This window comes from Mesoplodon mirus (assembly GCF_964341445.2).
Source record: "Mesoplodon mirus genome assembly, chromosome: 1".
Taxonomy (NCBI): domain Eukaryota; kingdom Metazoa; phylum Chordata; class Mammalia; order Artiodactyla; family Ziphiidae; genus Mesoplodon; species Mesoplodon mirus.
The window spans coordinates 209,593,593-209,612,394 of record NC_138976.1 but is presented as its reverse complement, the minus strand read 5'-3'; the positions used below and the strand labels follow the sequence as shown (position 1 = coordinate 209,612,394).

The 18,802-nt window shown below is 52.8% G+C and overlaps 1 protein-coding gene across 7 annotated transcripts in view; it reads right to left on the bottom strand.

The window, feature by feature from the left end:
- The window catches only part of WNK2 (WNK lysine deficient protein kinase 2), a 158,831-nt gene that overhangs the window by 31,270 nt on the left and 108,759 nt on the right, over positions 1-18,802 (bottom strand). For 3 of the 7 annotated variants that reach the window (XM_082614011.1, XM_082614013.1, XM_082614016.1), the window contains 6 exons: positions 12,686-13,494; positions 12,326-12,395; positions 10,353-10,435; positions 9,565-10,256; positions 8,087-8,301; positions 7,003-7,191 (listed from right to left, as the gene is read on the bottom strand). In XM_082614011.1, coding sequence (XP_082470137.1) covers positions 7,003-7,191; positions 8,087-8,301; positions 9,565-10,256; positions 10,353-10,435; positions 12,326-12,395; positions 12,686-13,494 — 2,058 coding nt within the window. Of the gene's footprint in view, positions 1-6,177; positions 6,277-7,002; positions 7,192-8,086; positions 8,302-9,564; positions 10,257-10,352; positions 10,436-12,325; positions 12,396-12,685; positions 13,495-18,802 lie in introns of all 7 variants that reach the window. The other 4 variants (XM_082614014.1, XM_082614015.1, XM_082614017.1 and 1 more) reach the window with 3 other exon arrangements.

Here is an 18,802-nt window from a genome sequence, read left to right as displayed (position 1 = left end):
TTTGCAGGTTTGAGGCCAATCCCAGGTCCTGGACAGCTGCCCTGAACAGGCCAGTGGCAAGTGTGCTGGGGAAATATGAGGGGTCCTATCTAGAGAGGTGGGAGGCGGGGCCGACCCTGATCCTCTGTATCGCTGCTGCTTCATCTGGGATTCCAGGTCCACTGGGGCAGGGTGAGGCCTCCTTATTGCACCGTGACTAAATGCTGCCAGGCCCTGGGCTCCCCAGAGGCTGTCTGTGCTAAGACAGACGGGCAGTGACTTTAGTGTCTGGCAGCCCACCTGGAGGGCAGATGAGCTGCCCGGGAGGGGCTGCCACACCCGGCTTACCCAGTGGCATCCCAGGGAGCCAAGCAGGCAAACGTGGGACGGGCAAGGACGGCTCAGGTGTCCCCAAGGTCACTCAGCAAGGTCACACTAGCACGGAGGGTGTCTGTGCTCCGGCCCACGGCCCCCTCGCCTGGAGCACAATTCCCTGCACACGCCATACTCCCTGGAGGGGGCCCGTCACACAGCCATTCCCAGCACTCTCGCTGTGGAAGGCAAGATGCTGCCCCCTGCATTTGGGGACGGGGGCCAAAGGCTCCCTGGGGAAGAGCTGTGCCCACTGGGCTCAGAAACCTAGCTCAAGTTGAGTTGCACTTCTTTTTGTTCATTCTGTTGTGTTCTATGAGGCGGACTTGGGAAAAAGGGAGGTGATATTCGGTTGGGGGTCTCTAAGGTGCGAGTAAAACCAAAAAGGCCAGCGATCCAGACTGACTGATTCTCAGTGGGAACTTTGAAGGGTTTTTGCTGGTCTGTGCCCTGTGATGGACCCCAGTTGAGAGCACAAGGCCCTCTGGGGGCTCTGAGGGATGAAGGGAGGAGGGTCCTGGGCTCTGTGAGCGTGCAGGGCACCAGATGAGAGCACGTCTCCTAGTCAGATTCCCGTGGTTGTAGCGTCCTCTGGGCCACAGCAGTCCCCCAGAGATGACCCTGGGACATGGGACTCATCACTCTGCCAGGTCCCTGCAGCCTCACAGTAGCAGGTTCTTTCAAAAGGCTGCTCTGTGCCTGCCTGGCACCACCTAGTGCGGCTAGAGCTCTGCTTTCAGAGCTGCCTCCCGTCACCCTCACAGGAAAGAGAACACGCCAGCCAGCCCCAGGAGCTGCCTGGTCAGGAGTGCTAGACAGAGCCTGGGCCTGTGATCACGGCCCCAGATCGACCTTCCCGGGAACCCAGGGTCAAAGCCATCGGCCACCAGGACACGGTGCTCAGAGCCAGAGAGTGATACCAGCCCACTGAGACCTCCACACCGTCACCGGACACAGCCCGAGGAGATGGAGCACGGACCGCCTCCAGCCTTCCAGGCCCTCGCTGAACACGGGCCCCAAGGTGACCAGAGTACAGACGGCTCCCAGCCCTTAGGGTGGACCTTTAAACACAAACAAACCAGATTCGGGTCCCTCCACACGGAGGCCACACTGTCCGGCTCAGTGCAGAACCACAGCTGAGCAGGCATCATGTGGCTAACCAGTCCACGCTCACACCAGAGCCCCTGTCCATCCTCAGGTGGCCACTTGAATCTCCTCCCCCGTGTCTGTGCCCTGGCCTGGGTCCTGCCCTCAACACCCACCATGCAGACAGATTCTGATGAACAAGCCTCCACCCAGCCCTGCTCAACCCGTACTGTGCTAATGTATACATCGAGTTCCTGCCTACAGAGCCAGCAGGCTACAAGGCAGCAACACAAGGGCACCAGGGCCACAAAGGACCCACAGAGGGCCCACATGGGACCCACAAGGGGCCCACTTATGGCCCACAGGGGACCCACATGGGCCCCCAGGAAGCCCACATCAGGCCCACAGGGGGCATAATGGTTTTAACCAGCCCCACCCCTGGTTTCCCATGAAGAGTGAGTCTTCCCCTGTAGGACTTCCGTCCTTAGCCAAGGCTTGGCAAGAGCTGGCTTAGAGGCCCCAGAACGACTCAGAGAAGTTTCCACAAGGGCAGATGCTAGGGACGCAGGGCTTGGCAGCCTCTCCCAGCTGTTGGGAAAACTGTTCTTCCCAGACTGCAAAGGAGCAACACACTGGATGACCTAAAGCCTTGTCCTGGTGCAGCACGTGTCTGCAGGAGTTGCCCCCAGAGCCACCAGCCACCTGCCCTCACAGCCAGGCCAGGGGTCTCGGGCACCACCCAGGCCTGTGTGCAGCGAGGCCCCCATACCACTTGCCCCCACATTCACTTTGGCATGGAAACAGAGGCTACTCCTGGTGTGGACGGTCAGCACTGTCAGGCACCCAGTGCCATCTAGACCCTTGGACCGCTCGAGGGACACCTCAAATCCCAGGGTATCCGATGCGGGCAGACTGCTTAAGAAGTGGGCCAGGCCCTGTAGCCACGACCACACCTGCTGTTCTTTTTGTGTGTGTGTGTGGTACGCGGGCCTCTCACTGTTGTGGCCTCTCCCGTTGCGGAGCACAGGATCCGGACACGCAGGCTCAGCGGCCATGGCTCACGGGCCCAGCCGCTCTGCGGCATGTGGGATCCTCCCGGACCGGGGCACAAACCCGTGTCCCCTGCATCGGCAGGTGGACTCCCAACCAGTGCGCCACCAGGGAAGCCCCCACACCTGCTGTTTATCAGTGTTCAAATACTAACGAAACTCACAGGAACCGGGGCCAGCAGCCTCAGTGCGGACCAGCCAGGGGCCTCCCCACCTTCCCCGTGACCAGAGGGGTACCTCCAACGGTCAGCCTTACACCTGACAGTGGCATTAGACACTCTGTTCTGGCACCAGAAACAAATGGCATATAGAGCCAAAACATCAATTCCGGGCGTCTCCGTATCCAGCCACCTAGTCTCAAGCCAAGGCAAGTGCTGAAACTCTTCTGTGCAGCATGAACAGGGAAGCAGGAGTGTCTCGGCCCTGCCCTAGGGTGACTCCACCCTGAGCTTTATTCCCCAGCTGGCACGGGGCCTGCCCTTAGGACAGCTCAACCTGAGTGGTCGTAGGGTGGGGTGGGGCTTTGTGAGGGAGTGTCTCCTCCCTGGGTGACCTCCCCTGCCTGAGTCCCCACAGGGAGAGATGAGAACACTCCCAGGTGAGGGAAGGACCTGGGGGCTGCACAGCAGCCCCTGGGGGTCCCAGAGACAAACGTGCTACAGCATGGGCACCTGGCCTGCTGCTGATGGACACGTGCGAACAACACAAAGCAGACCCCATCGTTCCACGTGCACAGAGAAAGTCCTGGAAGGGTACCCGCACCTGCCTCTGTTCAGATGAGGAGCCAGAGGCAGGGAGGATCAATGGGTCTGACAACAGCTTCTGACCAACAGGACGCAACCACTTCTGAACACGACCGCGCCTCCCCCGACTCCAAGCTTCCCTGAACCCTCCACTGGCCGCAAGGAGGGTTCTGTGCCCAGAGCCTCACCTCCACATCTGCCCTTCCGTGGGGGCCCAACCCGCCTACTGCTCCGATGGCTGGCCTGTCCCAGCTCCCGCCCCGCGGAGGCGTCCAGGCTTTACCCTCCCTCCTGCCGCTCTCCATCCTGTGCGTGGTTGCCTCGCCCACCCCAAGTTACCTCCTCACCTCCTGAAGCTGCCTGCAGCTCCACCCCAGGTGCCCCCACCCACCTCCAACCTCTCTCATCTTCTCTGACCTTCACTGAAGCTGGGACCTTCCTTCTGTACTTCAAAGCTTAACACAGGTTTTTATTTTCCTAGAAGTCTTGTCTCCTGTTCAGTTCAAGGCAGCAAATTGAAAACCCTCTCTTGGCTTTAGCTCTGGGCTAGGCTAGCTGCCCCCACATCCCCAAAGCCATGGCCCTCAGCATCCAAGCTCAAGCTCCCTCCAGCCCTCGCAGCCAACCCATATCCCACCGAGTGGGCACACTTCAGGGTCTTCTAACTGCTCTGCATGCCCTCCTCTCTACCATCTTTGCCCAAAGTCCCCCTGCCTCTCAGCCCTCAGGGGCTGCAACCAGCTTTGAATTTCCCTCCAGTCTCTCACAGGCATGTACTCAGTCTCCTCTCAGACCACAAAGCTCCTTGGTCACCCAGAAACCAGCAGACTGAGGACGCCTAGAGGGCTTGGCAAATGCCAGGGCACGTGGGACAGGAGGGGCTGTCCTGGGGCATCCCACCCCGTTAGAGCCGCAGGAGCTCAGGCTGAGCCTGCACATGCCCCCAGTTGGAGGCCTGTGGGTGAGAGGACCCAGGGCAGGAACCCACAGCCCAGTCTCAGACCAGCAACCTCGGACCATGTGGGGGCCAAGCTGTGGCCCGAAGACTAGGAACTCAGCCAAGGTGTGCCTAAAAGGGCCAGGGTGTGAAAACAAGCAGTACCATCAGGTTCACAGCATCAGAGATTGGAAATAAGGCCTACAGGCCAGCAGGTACCACTACCTAAAATCCACCTGCCTAGGCCTGGTCCCTGTCTCCACCAAGCCATGCCTCACACATTCCTTTCCTCCTGGCCACAGAGACAGAAGTAAAACATAAACCCTTTGTCCCTACTGTGCCTCAAAAAAAATTGTTTTTAATCCTGGAACAATAATTAACGATGCAAATGAAAACCCTTAGGAAAAAAAAGCAGAACCACGTGGGTAGAAAGGCAGCATGGCAATGACCTCAGGGGCATACACGGTGTTGATCACTCGCACACTTTTATTCTAAGTGCCCTGCTCTAATCTGCTTCCCATGCCTGGCCAGCCACCCTCCCGGCAGTGATACACATACTTGTCCGACCATGAGACACCTGGAGACCCAGGTGCCCTCACCACAGCTTCTCAGGCAAGAGCCAGGCACACACAGAAGAAGAGGACCAGTGAGTGATGCCGTGAGGTAAGCAGGGAGCCAGGATGCATGCAGGCCTCCCAGCCCCCCACCCAACTTAGCAACTAACCAGTAGCCCCATGACACTCGAGCTGAAATAGGGCCCCTGTTAGTGGACAAGAAGCACTGGGCAGTCCCTGAGCATTTCTATGTGGTCCTATGCCTCCAACCTGTCCCTCCCACAGGAGGGTGCCAAAGTCCCTCTGATGGGGATGGACACTGAACTCTTGATGGACGGCTGCCATGGACGTGGCCTCAGATCACAACAAACACAATGTATCTTTATTGTACCAGCAAAAGCCACATGCCCTAAACCAGCATGTACCATCCAACTGGTTAAAAGCTTAACTTTTCTGTTGAAAAACAAAAACCTGAAAACCTCAAAGCTTTTGAATCATTTGCCAATTGATCTGAGGAATGAAAACGATTTTGGACAGCCTGAGCAGATGTGCCATTCCTGGAACATGGAGTCCTTGGGTATTAGGAGGGTGTTCCAGGGAGTCTGAGGATGACTGGGACTTGAGTTTTGGTTTAGCACAGCTTTGAGGAACTGAATAATTGACTTCATCTCTGAGGTCGGTGAGATGAGAGGGGAATACACCAAGTAAAGTGCTCCAGCTAGAGAGAAGACCAGGAGGGGCCAGGCCCAGAAAGGGAGGCACAGCAGGAGGCTGGGAATCACACCTCTCAGGGTTAGAGATTCCTGACGTGACCAGAATGGAGAGGGGGGCTGGGACATCCTAGCTGGAGCACGTTCTCTCAGCATTTCCACATGCAGGGAGTGGGGCAGTGGGTTAACAGTACTGGATGTTGTGATACGGCCCTTGTACGGAAGTTACACCCTCCAGTGACCTTCTAGAACTGTCTCAGCTTGCTACATGCATGTCTTCAGAGTCCAGACACGTGTGAAACACACCATGCGTCTAGAGAAGGCCGGGGTTGTCTTTTTGTTGTCGCTGGAGCTGGGGACAGCGGACGTGTAAATTTGCCACAATCGCAACAGAAATAAAACTACGTCCAACATAAAAAAAGAAAAAAACACTAAACAAACGAGTGACGAGAGAAATGCAGAGCGCCTGGGGGCCTGGCAGCAGAGTGCCCGAGGCCAGGAGTGGGTGAGCCACTGCACGTGCTTTTGGTGTCCGGGCATGAGCCAGCCAAGAGCATGCACTGGCACTTTCTGGGGCCAGAAGGGTGGGCATGGACGGGGTTCCGTTTTGCATATTAAATAGGTGATTTCAATGTGGGGGGGTAGGCGTCCTACAGAATGTATGGAAGGTAATGAAGACAGGGAGGGAGGGGCAGGGGAGAAACCAAGGGCCAGGAGGTGATAAAATACAAAAGAACAAATACAGACAGATGGACACAGACACGGGTCCACTGAGGAATCGAGCGCGAGGTTTGCTACTAGACTTATAGGTCACTCTCTCAGACGTTGGGTGGTAAACCGTCCAGCCTGCAAATGAATATAGAGGGAAGAAAACAAAGAGACAGGCATCAAGTACAGTCTCTGGGATTCCTCCTACATACCACAAGCCATATCAGCCTCTTCACTTAGCATCCACGGCTCCACCTAGCCCAGCCCAGAGGACCACAGCCACTGACCATGTAATGCAAAGGAGGCAGTGTTGGAACGGAAGAGAAGCGGACCCCAGGAGAGCGTGCGGGGCAGGGTCGGGGGTGGGCACCGGCAGCGGTCACCACGACTTCTCTGGACAGAGATGGTGGGGGGTGGAGCACCTCATCGCGTAGCTGCTACGTCCACGGCAGCGGTGACGAGCATTTCCTCCTCAAGGCCAATCTCCCAGCTCGAGAGCTGTGCCCTCGTCCCCCCAGCTGGCCCTCCTGACGGAAGGACCCATGTTTAGTGGGGAATGGGGTGGGACGGGGTGGGCCAGTGCCTGGGAACCGGCGCAGAGCACGCAGCAGCCGCCACATCTGACCTCTCACTGGTCCTGGCGCCTTCCCCAGGCCGGCTCTTGCAAAGCGCACCTCCCTCTGAGCCGCTTACAGCAAGACTCGATGATGGGAAGGCCATCCACTTTTTTCATTCAAAAGCTACGTCTACTATTTTTTTCCTTAAGGAGCTGTCGGCAGCCTTGGCCGCAGCTCACGTCCCCTCTATGCCACACGGGCCCTATGAGGCTAGCACATGCTCGGAGATGGGCGAGCTGGGAATCACCTGGGCCATGCGCTCCGCCTCCATCACTGGCCAAGCCGGAGCAGATGTCTGCAGTCAGTGAGGCCCGCACGGAGCAAGGCTGCTGGGTCTGAACTGCCTTCCCACATGGGTCTGAAGCTGCTGTGGGCCCTGCCCCAGCTTGGGCAGGGTCCTTAGCAGGAGGGGCTCTGCTGCAGTCTGACAAGTGACCTGGGTTGGGGGGAGAAGGGGTGACAGGTATGATGAGGCACCACAGGACAGACCAGCCAGCTCAGGCCATGTCTATCCTCCCTGCTCTTTGCTGGGTGACCTTGGGGAAGCTGAGTCCTTGCAGGCAACGGGGGCATGGCTGGGTCACCCATGTGGGGGTGTCAGGAAGATCAAAGAAAATGACCACTTTCCACTAATCACCAACACTGTGCCAGCCTGTGTATTGCAGGTGCAGTGAAAAGACCACAGCACACCTGGAGATGCACACCTAGGCTCAAAGGGACCTGTGGATTTCCTCACTCTCGTGTCTCATGTTAGCTTCAGGAATTGGCATGGAATTCATGTAGTTTTGTGTAATCCTTGTAATTCTTGGATGTGTGCCCTGCAGGTTGTCTGTAACATGGAGAGGGAGGGTTTAAGGTCAACTCACTGCTGGCTTCCTACCTGGCGCATCTGGGGATTTCAGCTCACTGGGTCCCCACCCCAGAGTGTGGGGGCTTGGGGTCAGGGTGCACTCTCAGTGCCTGGGCACTGCGGTTAAGGGCTAGGGGTGGGGGAGCCTTACCATCCTCTCCCCCGCGACCAAGGGAGCTGTTCGACCCCCTCTGTCAGGGGGTGACATATGCCTGAGAAACGGGGTCAGAGGAAGCAGCCCCCATCCCAGGCAGCATCCTGCAAGGAGGAGCACACTGCAACCCACAGGTGGCCACAAAAGCCTGCCCCTCAGTCCTTCCTTCCCGGCAGGAGAGGCGGAGGCCCCAACTCTCCCAGGCCTGAAAAGGCTTCCCTGCTCCAGTGGAAGGAGATCCAAGAAGCGCTTTTTCAGGGCCTAGTGCCTGCCTCCCGCCTGCCCGGCTCCCACGCATGAGCGCGGCCAGGAGGGCCCTGGGCCAACCTGTGCTGGAGGCCACGACCTTGAGCTGCTGCACCAGGGGGTTTAGCAACTTCCCCGCCTTCAGCTTGCTCTTGCTGGTCCTTCTCCGGCGGCCGACGGGAGGTGCCGTGTGGAAGAGACCCAGGTTGGGGGGCAGCGGCTTGCCTAGGCGTCGGTACAGGGCCTCGATCTCCTGCTTCTGCTGACTCTGTAGCTCCGAGATCTCCTTCAGATGCCTGCAGGAGGGAAGGGAAAAGGGAAGCCAGGTGGGCATCCTGCTTGATTCCAACACGAGGCCCCTGCAGGAGAGCCCGGGGCTGGCAGGACAGGTGTGAGGAGTGGGGCGGGGAGCCCACAGGACAGCCTGGGCAGATGGGCCACGCACAGGGGACACAGGGGCACTTTCTGTTTACATCTAAGCCAAGTGGGAGTATCACTGGGGGCCTCTGGCATCAACACACCCAGCAACACAGAACTGCATGAAGCCCAGCCTAAGGAGATTCAAGTTTTCTGATATCCAGACTTGTAACACTGCTGTGTTTTTTAGTGGTAGGGGGAGCGGTGTGAAGTACTTCACACATTTACGCTTACAACACAAACCCTAATCATGAACGTGGGTGAAGCAGCAAATAATCAGTGCTCAGAACTGGAGGGTTGCCTCAGCTTATCAGGCAAATAAGTGTTACTTCCTCCATGTGAGGGAACAGGGCCCAGGAGGCCTCTCAGAGGAGAGGAAACCTGCACAAGCAAGTCTACAGAAAACATGTTATTATCCAGGGACCCAGGGCTCCAGCCCTGGCCAGTGGAGCTTCCAGCTCAGGCTGACCCCACAAGCAACACCATCCCTGGGAACAGAGTCGAGCTGACAGGTCACGTGGGTAGGAAGCTGCCATGAAGAGGGGTAGAATCACTGGTTGTGGGCAAGGGCAGTTTCTAGAACAGTCCAGGAAAGGGCCGGGTGGTCCCTGCTGGCCTTTCTCAGGGAGCCTGCAGCTAGGACTAGTGTGGGGGCAGGGGAAGGGGAGAGCAGGGGCTGAGGTGAGGCCGGGGCTGGGGCTCTCCTTGCAGAGCCAATAGTGGGAGAGAGGCAAAGGCTCCTCCTGCCCACGTCTCCACCTCTGGGCCCACTCCAAGAGCCCATGGCCACTCCTTCCCAAGGACACCAGCCTCTCCCCACCTTAGTAACTGTACAGTGGGGCCCTCTTGCCCTGAAGGAGACTTCACGGTGCAGCTGTACCTCAGTGACCCTGACCACAGCAGGGGCAGGTAAAACTTGCAGGGGGAAAGAGCGAGTGTGAGCAAGGCCTGTGTGTGAGGCCAAAGGATGAGGGGAGGTGTGGCCCTCAGAGACCAGGGACCAGGTCTGACGGCAGGGACATCGCCTGTACCCTGTCACCCGGCCCAGGCAGCTCAAAGTGCACATGGCAGGACCTGGACTTCAGCTGCCGGCCACTTCCCTGACACCATGGCCTGGACCCGACCTGGTCCACAGGACCTACTTCTCTCGAAGACTCTGCAACTCCTTCCTGATATCAGCATCCTCGATCTCTGAGTCATTGTCACTGCTGATGTAGGAGGACTGGGAGTGGAAGGAGGTCACGCTGATGGTGGGGACCTTCACGCCCATCCTGCTGGGTGTCTCCAGGCCTGGGGAGCCAGCCCGAGAGGACCTGTGCAGGAAGGCAGTGGCCTTCTTCACAAAGTCACTGGCCACACCACCACCGCTGCCAGGCAGGGAGGTGTGCTTCTGCATGGGGGGCCTCCTTCGAGGGCACTCGTCCCCAGAGTCACTGGACATGGGCTCGCCCATGCCGACCTCGATGGAGGAGGCCGTCTGTGCCCGCCGCACAGCCAGCTTCATATCTGGGCTGCAGGGGCCCTCGTCCAGGTACACGTCAGGTGGGGCTGAGTACCGCAGGCTACTGGGGGAGGCCAGAGTCCACTCATCCTGGGTGCTGACCACTGAGAACCGGCCCACAGTTTTGGCTGGCGAGCTGCCATCCTGCTGCCCTGGCCACTTCTGAGGGGATCCCGAGATCAGGGTGCTGTGTGTCTGGGGCTGGCTCTCCAGGCCACGCTGAGTCAATGTCCCCGGGCAGCTCTGCGTGGACTCGGCCAAGGTTTCCCCAGGGACCCTGCTGGTCCAATCTGTGGGCTCCAGACGTGCAGGGATGGCAGAAGCAGGGGCATCCTTGGGAAACAGTGGAAAGGAAAAGATTCCACACAAACACCATCAGAGAGCAAGCCCGCCAACCCACCGAGCGTCTCACTGGAGAAAACGCCTTACCTGGGGGACACTGGGTACGACAGGCGAATCTGAGGCCACCTGTCCTCCTTCACAGCCCAGCATGCTGCTCAAAGACGATTCTGCTGTAGGCACATCAAAATCATTACTCAGGCTGGTACAGAGAACAAGGACAGGAATGGCCCCAAAGCAGCCAGTCAGAAGGGAAAGAGAGTGGCACTGAGAAGGTATGTGTGCAGCTAGGAAAACGGAAACTACTGACATCCTAACCCTGTCACTTCACATGAGACTCCCTAGAACCCAGAAAAGAGGGGAGACATCAGCCCAACACCACTCAGGTCCCTGAAGACCCCTGCTCCAGACCCTCAGGCGCAGCCAGGCCCTCTATGTACCTGATGACTATCACCGGTCTCACCTGTCCTCTCTATACCCCTGATGATGTCACCCTGTCTCACCTGATATCTCTATCACCTGACGGCATCACCTTCTCTCTCCCTGACATGTTCCGATGATAAAAGGGTCTTATGAGGTCCTGGAAAATCAGATCAATAAGGCTAATTCCTAACCCTGCTGCTCCAATGTCTAGGGAAGGTCCCCGTCACCTGAGGCTGATCTCAGTTCCCCATCTACAGGTGATATTTCTGATCAGCCTTCCCAGGTTGCTGTGAAGAGTAAACAACAGAAGCAGAAGGACCTCATGTGTGGGAGTCTGGCCTGAGCTGAGACCTGCACACAGCAAGAGAAAGCTGAGGCTGTGCGTTAGCCCGAGCTGGACTGACATGCTGTGGGGGGTTGGGGGTGGTGACAGGGGCTGACAGAGCCTCCAGCCAGGCTGGGGGGCTGCCCCCCTCACAGATTCCTGGGAAGACCTAGACCCGTCTGTCATGCAACCCCAACCCTAGGCAACACATGACACTCTCCTCCCCAAGTGCCTGTGGCGGGGATCCTCCAACCTTGCTTCGCACACTTCCAGGGACAGGAGGCTCATTACCAACAGCTCTGACTGCCAGAAAAGTTCACCTCTTCCAAACTAGAATCTGTCTCCTTAGATCTCTCCTATGAGTTTTGTACTCTGGAAGGTTCCAGCACTTGAAGTCACTGATGCTGCAGAAGGAGGCCCATGGTACACATCTCACAGACAGAAGTCAGAAGGAGATGGAGCAGGCACTCAGGTACAACCTCTCGCCTTCTCCCTTCCCCAGCATACTCCTGCTTCACCCCATGACCCTCATCTTCCCCAGGTAAACATCATATGCTACAGCTTCTGACTCCAATTACAGCTGCCCCACCCCTCTCAAGTGTGGCATCTATAAGAGAATGCCCTGTCCAGGGGTCTGGCCAGAATCCAACGGTCCACTCCCCTTGCTCTGTGAACTGGGGGGCTGTGCCTGCCACTGACACACACCCAGGGTCCCGTTACAAGGTTAGCTGGATCCTTATCTTGCTAATCTCCCAAGGAATTCCAGGCCAAGAAGGAACCAACACCTTAGAAGGTCAGACCAACTCCCTTGGGCTGAAACACAGGTGTTCAGATAATGAAATAACTACAGCGAGAGTTCCTGCAGAGATGCATAATACCCAGGAGCCACGGAGGAAATCCTGTTTCAGAACTTCACAGATGGTTCCAGCCTGGCAGCTCCCATGGACCTGCTGGAACTCCTCAGCCCCAGCCCTGTACTCTGTCCAAAATATAAACAGTCATCTTGTAACCTTCTAAAGAAATGGAAGCTAGGGGTGTCCACCAGAACGTACTGAGAGCACTGGGGGGCCAGACAGGCCCTGATAACATCCCAACACGCAGTCGACAGGGCTTTCACCCATTTCCACAGAGAGGACTTTCTCTCCCTGGAGTGTGAATACACGGTTTGTGCTAGAACTCAGTGGGTTTTAACTAAGGCTTTATCATGATGAGCTCCTGCCACATCTGGGTCCCATCCAAGATGCTGCGGGGATGAAGGGTAAAGAGGCAGAATGTTGCAGAGTAAGGAAGGCTGGTAGCGCCTACGGCTTGTTACCTGTCGCTGGCAAGGACGTGGCCCGCTCCAACGTGACATCTAATCCAAGGGCTGTGTCTGCCTTTTCCAACTGAAGAAAGAAACAAAAAGGAAAGAGCCGTGAGCCTCACTTGCTAACACCTCTGCAGCAAAACTGCAAATCCTCTCCCCCAGGCCAAAGGCTGGGCTCCTCCTCCCTAGGCCACTCGAGCAAAACACGCACGGGTGGGTCAGGCAGGGGTCCCCGAGAACAGGATGGCCTGGGCTGGGGTAAGGCGGTTCTAGATGGCCAGGATGACTACTGGCCTGGGTTAGAGTCAGTCCCCGCCCCTGTCCAGACCCCCACCTGGGGACAGTGCCTCTGGGTGAGGTGGTACTCACCGCAGGCTGGGGCGGCAGGGCCAGGTCACCCCCAGAGGCCTCTGTGCGGGGTTCGTCCCCTCTTGGGGGCTCCGGGGTGAAGTCTCGGTCACCTGCCTCCACAGGGGTCCCGGCCAAGGCTGAGGAGGTGGGCACATGCTCCTGGTACAGCAGAGTCCGCAGCTTCTCGTCCAGGCTCTTGATGGCGTTGTCCACGAAGCCCACCCTTGGGGGTGGCCCTTCCCCATCTGACTCCAAGGCTGAGGGCGGCTGAGGGGGGGCGGTAAGTGCCACTGGGGGGCTGGGAAGTTGGGGAGTGGCCAGGCTGATGGCCCCCACCACAGAGGGGAGTGGAGGAAGGGGCTGGCCCAGGGTGGGCTGAGGGGCCCCGCCAGGGGCCAAAGGCAACAGGGGCTCCCCCCTGGTGCTGGGCTCTGTGGCTGAGCCAGGATCCCCCACACCTGTGGAGTGGGATGGGGCCTCCAGAGATGGGGCACAAGGCCCTCGGCCTGTGCCAGGGGCCTGTGCAGCAAGCTGGGCATCATGAGTCTCCACTAGTAGCCAGGGGGTCTTATGCTCACTGGCTGGCTCCTGAGGGGTCCCTGGGACCCCTGCCTGCATGGCAGCCCCTGTTACTGGCTCTGGCTTAGGAATGGCAGCTGGTGGGGCCATGTCTTGGGGCACAGCAGCCACGGGAGGGGATGATGGCACCAAAGGGGATGGTGCACCGCCAGGAGGGTCCCTGGGGCCTGCTTGGCTCAGAAGCTGCAGACTAGCCGAGAAGCTGGGTTTTTCCTTCGAAGACAGCTGGTCTTTACAGAACACTGGATCTAGAAGAAATAGGAAAAATGCCTCTATACTAACCTATTCTGGTCCTATTTCCCTGGCACTTCGCTAGCCAAAAAGATGCTTTCTGTGAGCTGGCAGTGCCCTACACACCAGTCCTCTCTCCTTTTCTCAGACATGCCAACTTCATGCATGTGCTGGCCTCTGCCTGAGACATCTTGCACAGGTCTTCCCACAGCCCCACTTCCCACCTCAGGCTATGCACCAGCGGTGTCCCATTCAGCTGCACTAAATTCCTTCTGATTTTTCTGTAGCACTAAAGCCACCAGGCATAACCCAACACCTGTCTGTCGACTGTCATTCCAGCTCCATAAAAATATGGCACTGGTCACCCTTGCACTGGCCCATTCCACAGAATTGTAAAATGAAATGATAAAATCTAAGTAGTGAGCTGGACACACTCCCCTGCCCTGGAGTGAGCAGGAACTTCTGATGGACCAGACACCGTGCTTTGGTAAGCTCAGAAGCTCAGACCAGAGAGAGGAGATCAAGACGGAGGAAGAGAAGGACGCCTTCTACTAGTTCACCTCCCTCTATGAACACTTCAAAAACATATCAAATGTGGAGCAATTCTCACTAAAATCAAACCAAAGGCTGGCAGGAAGACTCTTATACAACCAAGGCAGTAAAGATCCACATGGAGTTGGGTAAGAAGCGATCAGGTCAGAACTGGCACCCCTAGTAGGGGGACACAGAAGTAGAGAGGGGTTACAAGGGCTTGGAGATCCTCCCTGGGGAGTGAGCCGTTTGAACACATATTGGGCGAGAACAAACCTAGAATTCACTTGTGAAGAGTGTGAACACTCTTGCTTACTCCTAGGGACAAGACAGAGGAAGCAGACTGAAGCTGCCTGGGACTCTGGTCAACTGTTCCAACACGTGCCCTAGCCCACACTGAACACCCACTCCGGCACCTCTAGCTTCAGCACAGCTTCCCACTAGGTCAAAGGCTGCTGTCACGGAGGAAAGTGTGCATGTGTGGGAGACAGAGCTGGCCCTGACCCAGCCCTGCATCTGAATGGGGTGGGAGCAGCCATTACTGGTGTCCACAGAGGTGGCAAATCAGTCCAGACTGGAGCTCTGACTGGTGTGCAGGGACAGCACCAGCACACACACACACCGGCCTACATCAGGCACCACTCAGACACTCTTGCTCCGGCATGGATCTCCACTGGTGCAAAGGTGCCGTTGTCGGGAGGGTGGAGAGTACACACTCAGAGGGAAAGGAGGTAGCTCAGACCCCACCATCAGGGATTCGGCTCCAGACCTCGGGACCAGACACCGCTCCTAATAGGGCAGTGATGACCACTGAGCATAGGAGCAGCCCCAGATCATATCTGGCCCTGCCTCCACCCTCTCCATCTCCATCCCCACCTACCACCAAGGTGATACCAGTCAGTGCACTCTGGGGGAAGACATGACCAATGCTCACTTCAGATCCAGCTCTCCCGCCAAAGCCACTGGGCAGACAGACTGCACAGAGATGCTCCCACACGAGTACAACCCTCCAAGACCAAGACAGGTTAACTGTTTCACCTAATTTCATAGAGACAACGTTAAGCAAAATACAAATATAGAGGAATTTGTTTGAAATGAAAAAATGATGAAAATAAAGAAACCTGAAACATCAACTAATGAAACAGAGATAAACAGTTTACTAGGAAGAGTTCAAGGCATTAGTAAAAAGAATGCTAAATGAACTAAGGAAAAGAATAGATGAGCACAGTAAGAATTTTAACAAAGAAGTAGAAAATGTAAAAAATAAACAGTCAGAGATGAAGAATACAACAACTGAAATGAAAAACACACTAGAAATTTAATAGCAGACTAAGTGATACAGAAGAATGCATTAGAGATCTGGGAGAATAATGGAAATCATCCAATCAGAACAGAAAAAGAATATAAAAAAATGAGAACACTTTAAGGGACCTCTAGGACAACATCAAGCATACTAACATTTGCATTATAGGGGCTCCAGAAGAAAAGAGAGAGAAAAGAAAGAGAAAAGTGTCAAAAATGTATTTGATGAAATTATGGCTGAAAACTTCCTGAACCTGCAGAAGGAAACAGATATCCAGGTACAGTAAGCAGAGAATGTCCCAAACAAGATGAACTGAAAGAGACACACACCAAAATGTACCATAATTAAAATGGTAAAAGTTAAAGACAAAGAGACAATTTAAAGGCAACAAGAAAAAAACAGAGTCATATACAAAGGAACACCCATAAATCTATCAGCTGATTTTTCTGCAGAAACTTTGCAGGCCAGAAGGGAATGGCATGACATATTTAAAGTGCTGAAAGGGCAAAATCTACAACCTAGGATACTCTACCCAGCAAGATTATCATTCAGAATTAAAAGAGCGATAAAGAACTTCTCAGATAAGGAAAAACTAAAAGAGTTCATCAATACTTAAACCACCCTAAAAGAAGTCTTAAAAGGTCTTCTCCAAGTGGAAAATAAAGGCTATAACAAGATGTAAAAATTTATAGGAAAGGAAAAATCCCACTAGTAAAGGCAAATATATAGTAAAGTCTGTGGATCAGCTTACATAAGTTAGTACAAGATTAAAAGACAAAAATTAAAAAAAAAAAAGACAAAAATTAGCAAGTCAACTGTAACTACAATAAACAGCTAAGGGATAAACATGAAGATGTAAATATGACATCAAAAACACAAAATGTGGCGACTTCCCTGGCAGTCCAGTGGTTCAGACTCCACGCTTCCACTGCAAGGGGCATGGGTTTGATCCCTGGTCATGGAACTACGATCCCACATGTCGCTCAGCATGGCCAAAAAAAAAAAAAGACCCACAAAATGTGGGGGAGAGGAGTAAAAAAATGTAGATTGTTTAGAATGTGTTTGAATTTAAATGACTATCAGTTTAAAACAAGTAGATATATAGGTCAACATATATGAACCCCAAGGTAACCACAAATCAAAATCCTACAATAGATACACAAAAAATAGGGAGAAAGTAACACAAGCATACCACTAAGGAAAATCATCAAACCACAAGGGAAGAAACTATAAGAAGAAGAAAAGAATATAGAATGACAAAAACCAGAAAACAAGTAACAAAATGGCAGTTAAATACATACCTATATGTAATTATTTTAAATGTCAATGGACTAAATGTTCCAATCAAAATACATAAAGTGGATGACTGGATAAAAAACAAGACCCACCTATGGGCAAGAGACTCTCTTTAGAGTGAAAGACACACAGACTAAAAGTGAGGAGACGGAAGGAGATATTTCATGGAAGTGAAAATGATAAGAAAGCTGGTAGCGATACTCATATCTTACAAATTAGACTTCAGAAGAAAGTGTAAAAAAGACAGAGAAGGGCATTATATAATGACATAGTGATCAATACAAGAAGAGAATATAACATTAATTAATATATATGCACCCAATATAGGTGCACCTAAATACGGAAAGCAAATATTAACAGACAGAAAAAGGAGAAATTGACAATAGAATAATAGTAGGAGACTATAACACCCTACTTACATCAAGGGACATATCATATAGAAAGAAAGTCAATAAGGAAATAGTGGTCTTAAATGACACATTCGACCAGTTGGCCTTAATAGATACCTACAGGACATTCCATCCAAAAACAGCACAATATACATTCTGTTCAAGTGCATGTGAAACATTCTCCAGGACAGATCACAGGCTAGGCCACTAAACAAGTCTTAACAAATTTAGAAAACAGCAATTACATCAAGCATTTTTTCTGACAACAAAAGTATGAAACTAGGATTCAATTACAGGAAGAAAAATGGAAAAAACAAAAACATATGGAGATTAAACAATATCCTATTATAAAAACAATGGGTCAATGAAGAAATCAAAGAGGAAATCAGAAAACATGTGGAGAAATGAAAATAAAAACACATCTTTCAAAAATCTATGTGACACTGAAAAGTGGTTCTAAGAGGGGAGTTTATAGCAATATAGGCCTACCTCAAAAAGAAAGAAAAATCTCAAATAAATAACCTAATTTACTGTCCAAAGGAATTAAAGAACAAACAAAGCCCAAAGTCAGCAGAAAAAAGAAATAATAATGATCAGAGAAGAAATGAATAAAACAGAGACCAAGAAACAACATAATAATCAATGAAAACAAGAGCTGGGTTTTTTTTTAAAAGACAAAATTGATAAGCCTTTATCCAGGCTCATTAAGAAAAAAAGAGAGAGGACTCAAACAAAATAAGAAATGAAAGAGGAGAAATTACAACTGATATCACAGAGGTACGAAAAATCATAAGAACAGTTATACAGCAACAAACTGGACAACCTAAAAGTGGATAAAAAATCCTAGAACCACACAGTCTTCTAAGACTGAATCAGAAAGAAATAGACAATCTGAATAGACTGGTCACTAGTAGTGAAATTGAATTCATAATCAAAAAACGGCCAGCAAACAAAGGTCCAGGACAAGATAGATGGCTTCACAGGGAAATTCTATCAAATATATAAAGAAGAGCAAATACCTAGCCTTCTCAAACTATACCAAAAACTGACGAGGAGAGAACATTCCCAAATTCATTCTACAAGGCCACCATTATCCTGATACCAAACCGAGAAAAATACACTACAAAAGAATTACAGGCCAATAACAAGAATATAAAAAGATGTTCAACATTGCTAATTATTAGAGAAATGCAAATCAAAACTACAATGAGGTACCACCTCAAACCAGTCAGAATGGCCATCATTAAAAAGTCCAAAAATAATAAATGCTGGAGAGGATGTAGAGAAAAGAGAACCCTCCTACACTGTTGTTGAGAATGTAACTTGGTGCAGTCACTATGAAAAACAGTATGGAGGTTCCTCAAAAAGCTAAAAATAGACTTGCCATATGATCCAGCAATCCCACTACAGGGCATATATCCAGACAAAACTATAATTCAAAAACATACACGCACCCCCTACGTTCATAGCAGCACTATTCACAATAGCCAATACATGGAAACAACCTAAATGTCCATTGACAGATAAATGGACAATGAAGACGTGGTACAAAAAAAGGGAAGAAATGGTACAGATATACAATGGAATACTACAGCCATTAACGAAAAGAACAAAATAAGACAGCAGAAGCAAGAACTACAAGCCTGCAGCCTGTGGAACAAAAACCACACTAACAGAAAGACAGACAAGATGAAAAGGCAGAGGGCAATGTACCAGATGAAGGAACAAGATAAAACCCCAGAAAAACATCTAAGTGAAGTGGAGATAGGCAACCTTCCAGAAAAACAATTCAAAATAATGATAGTG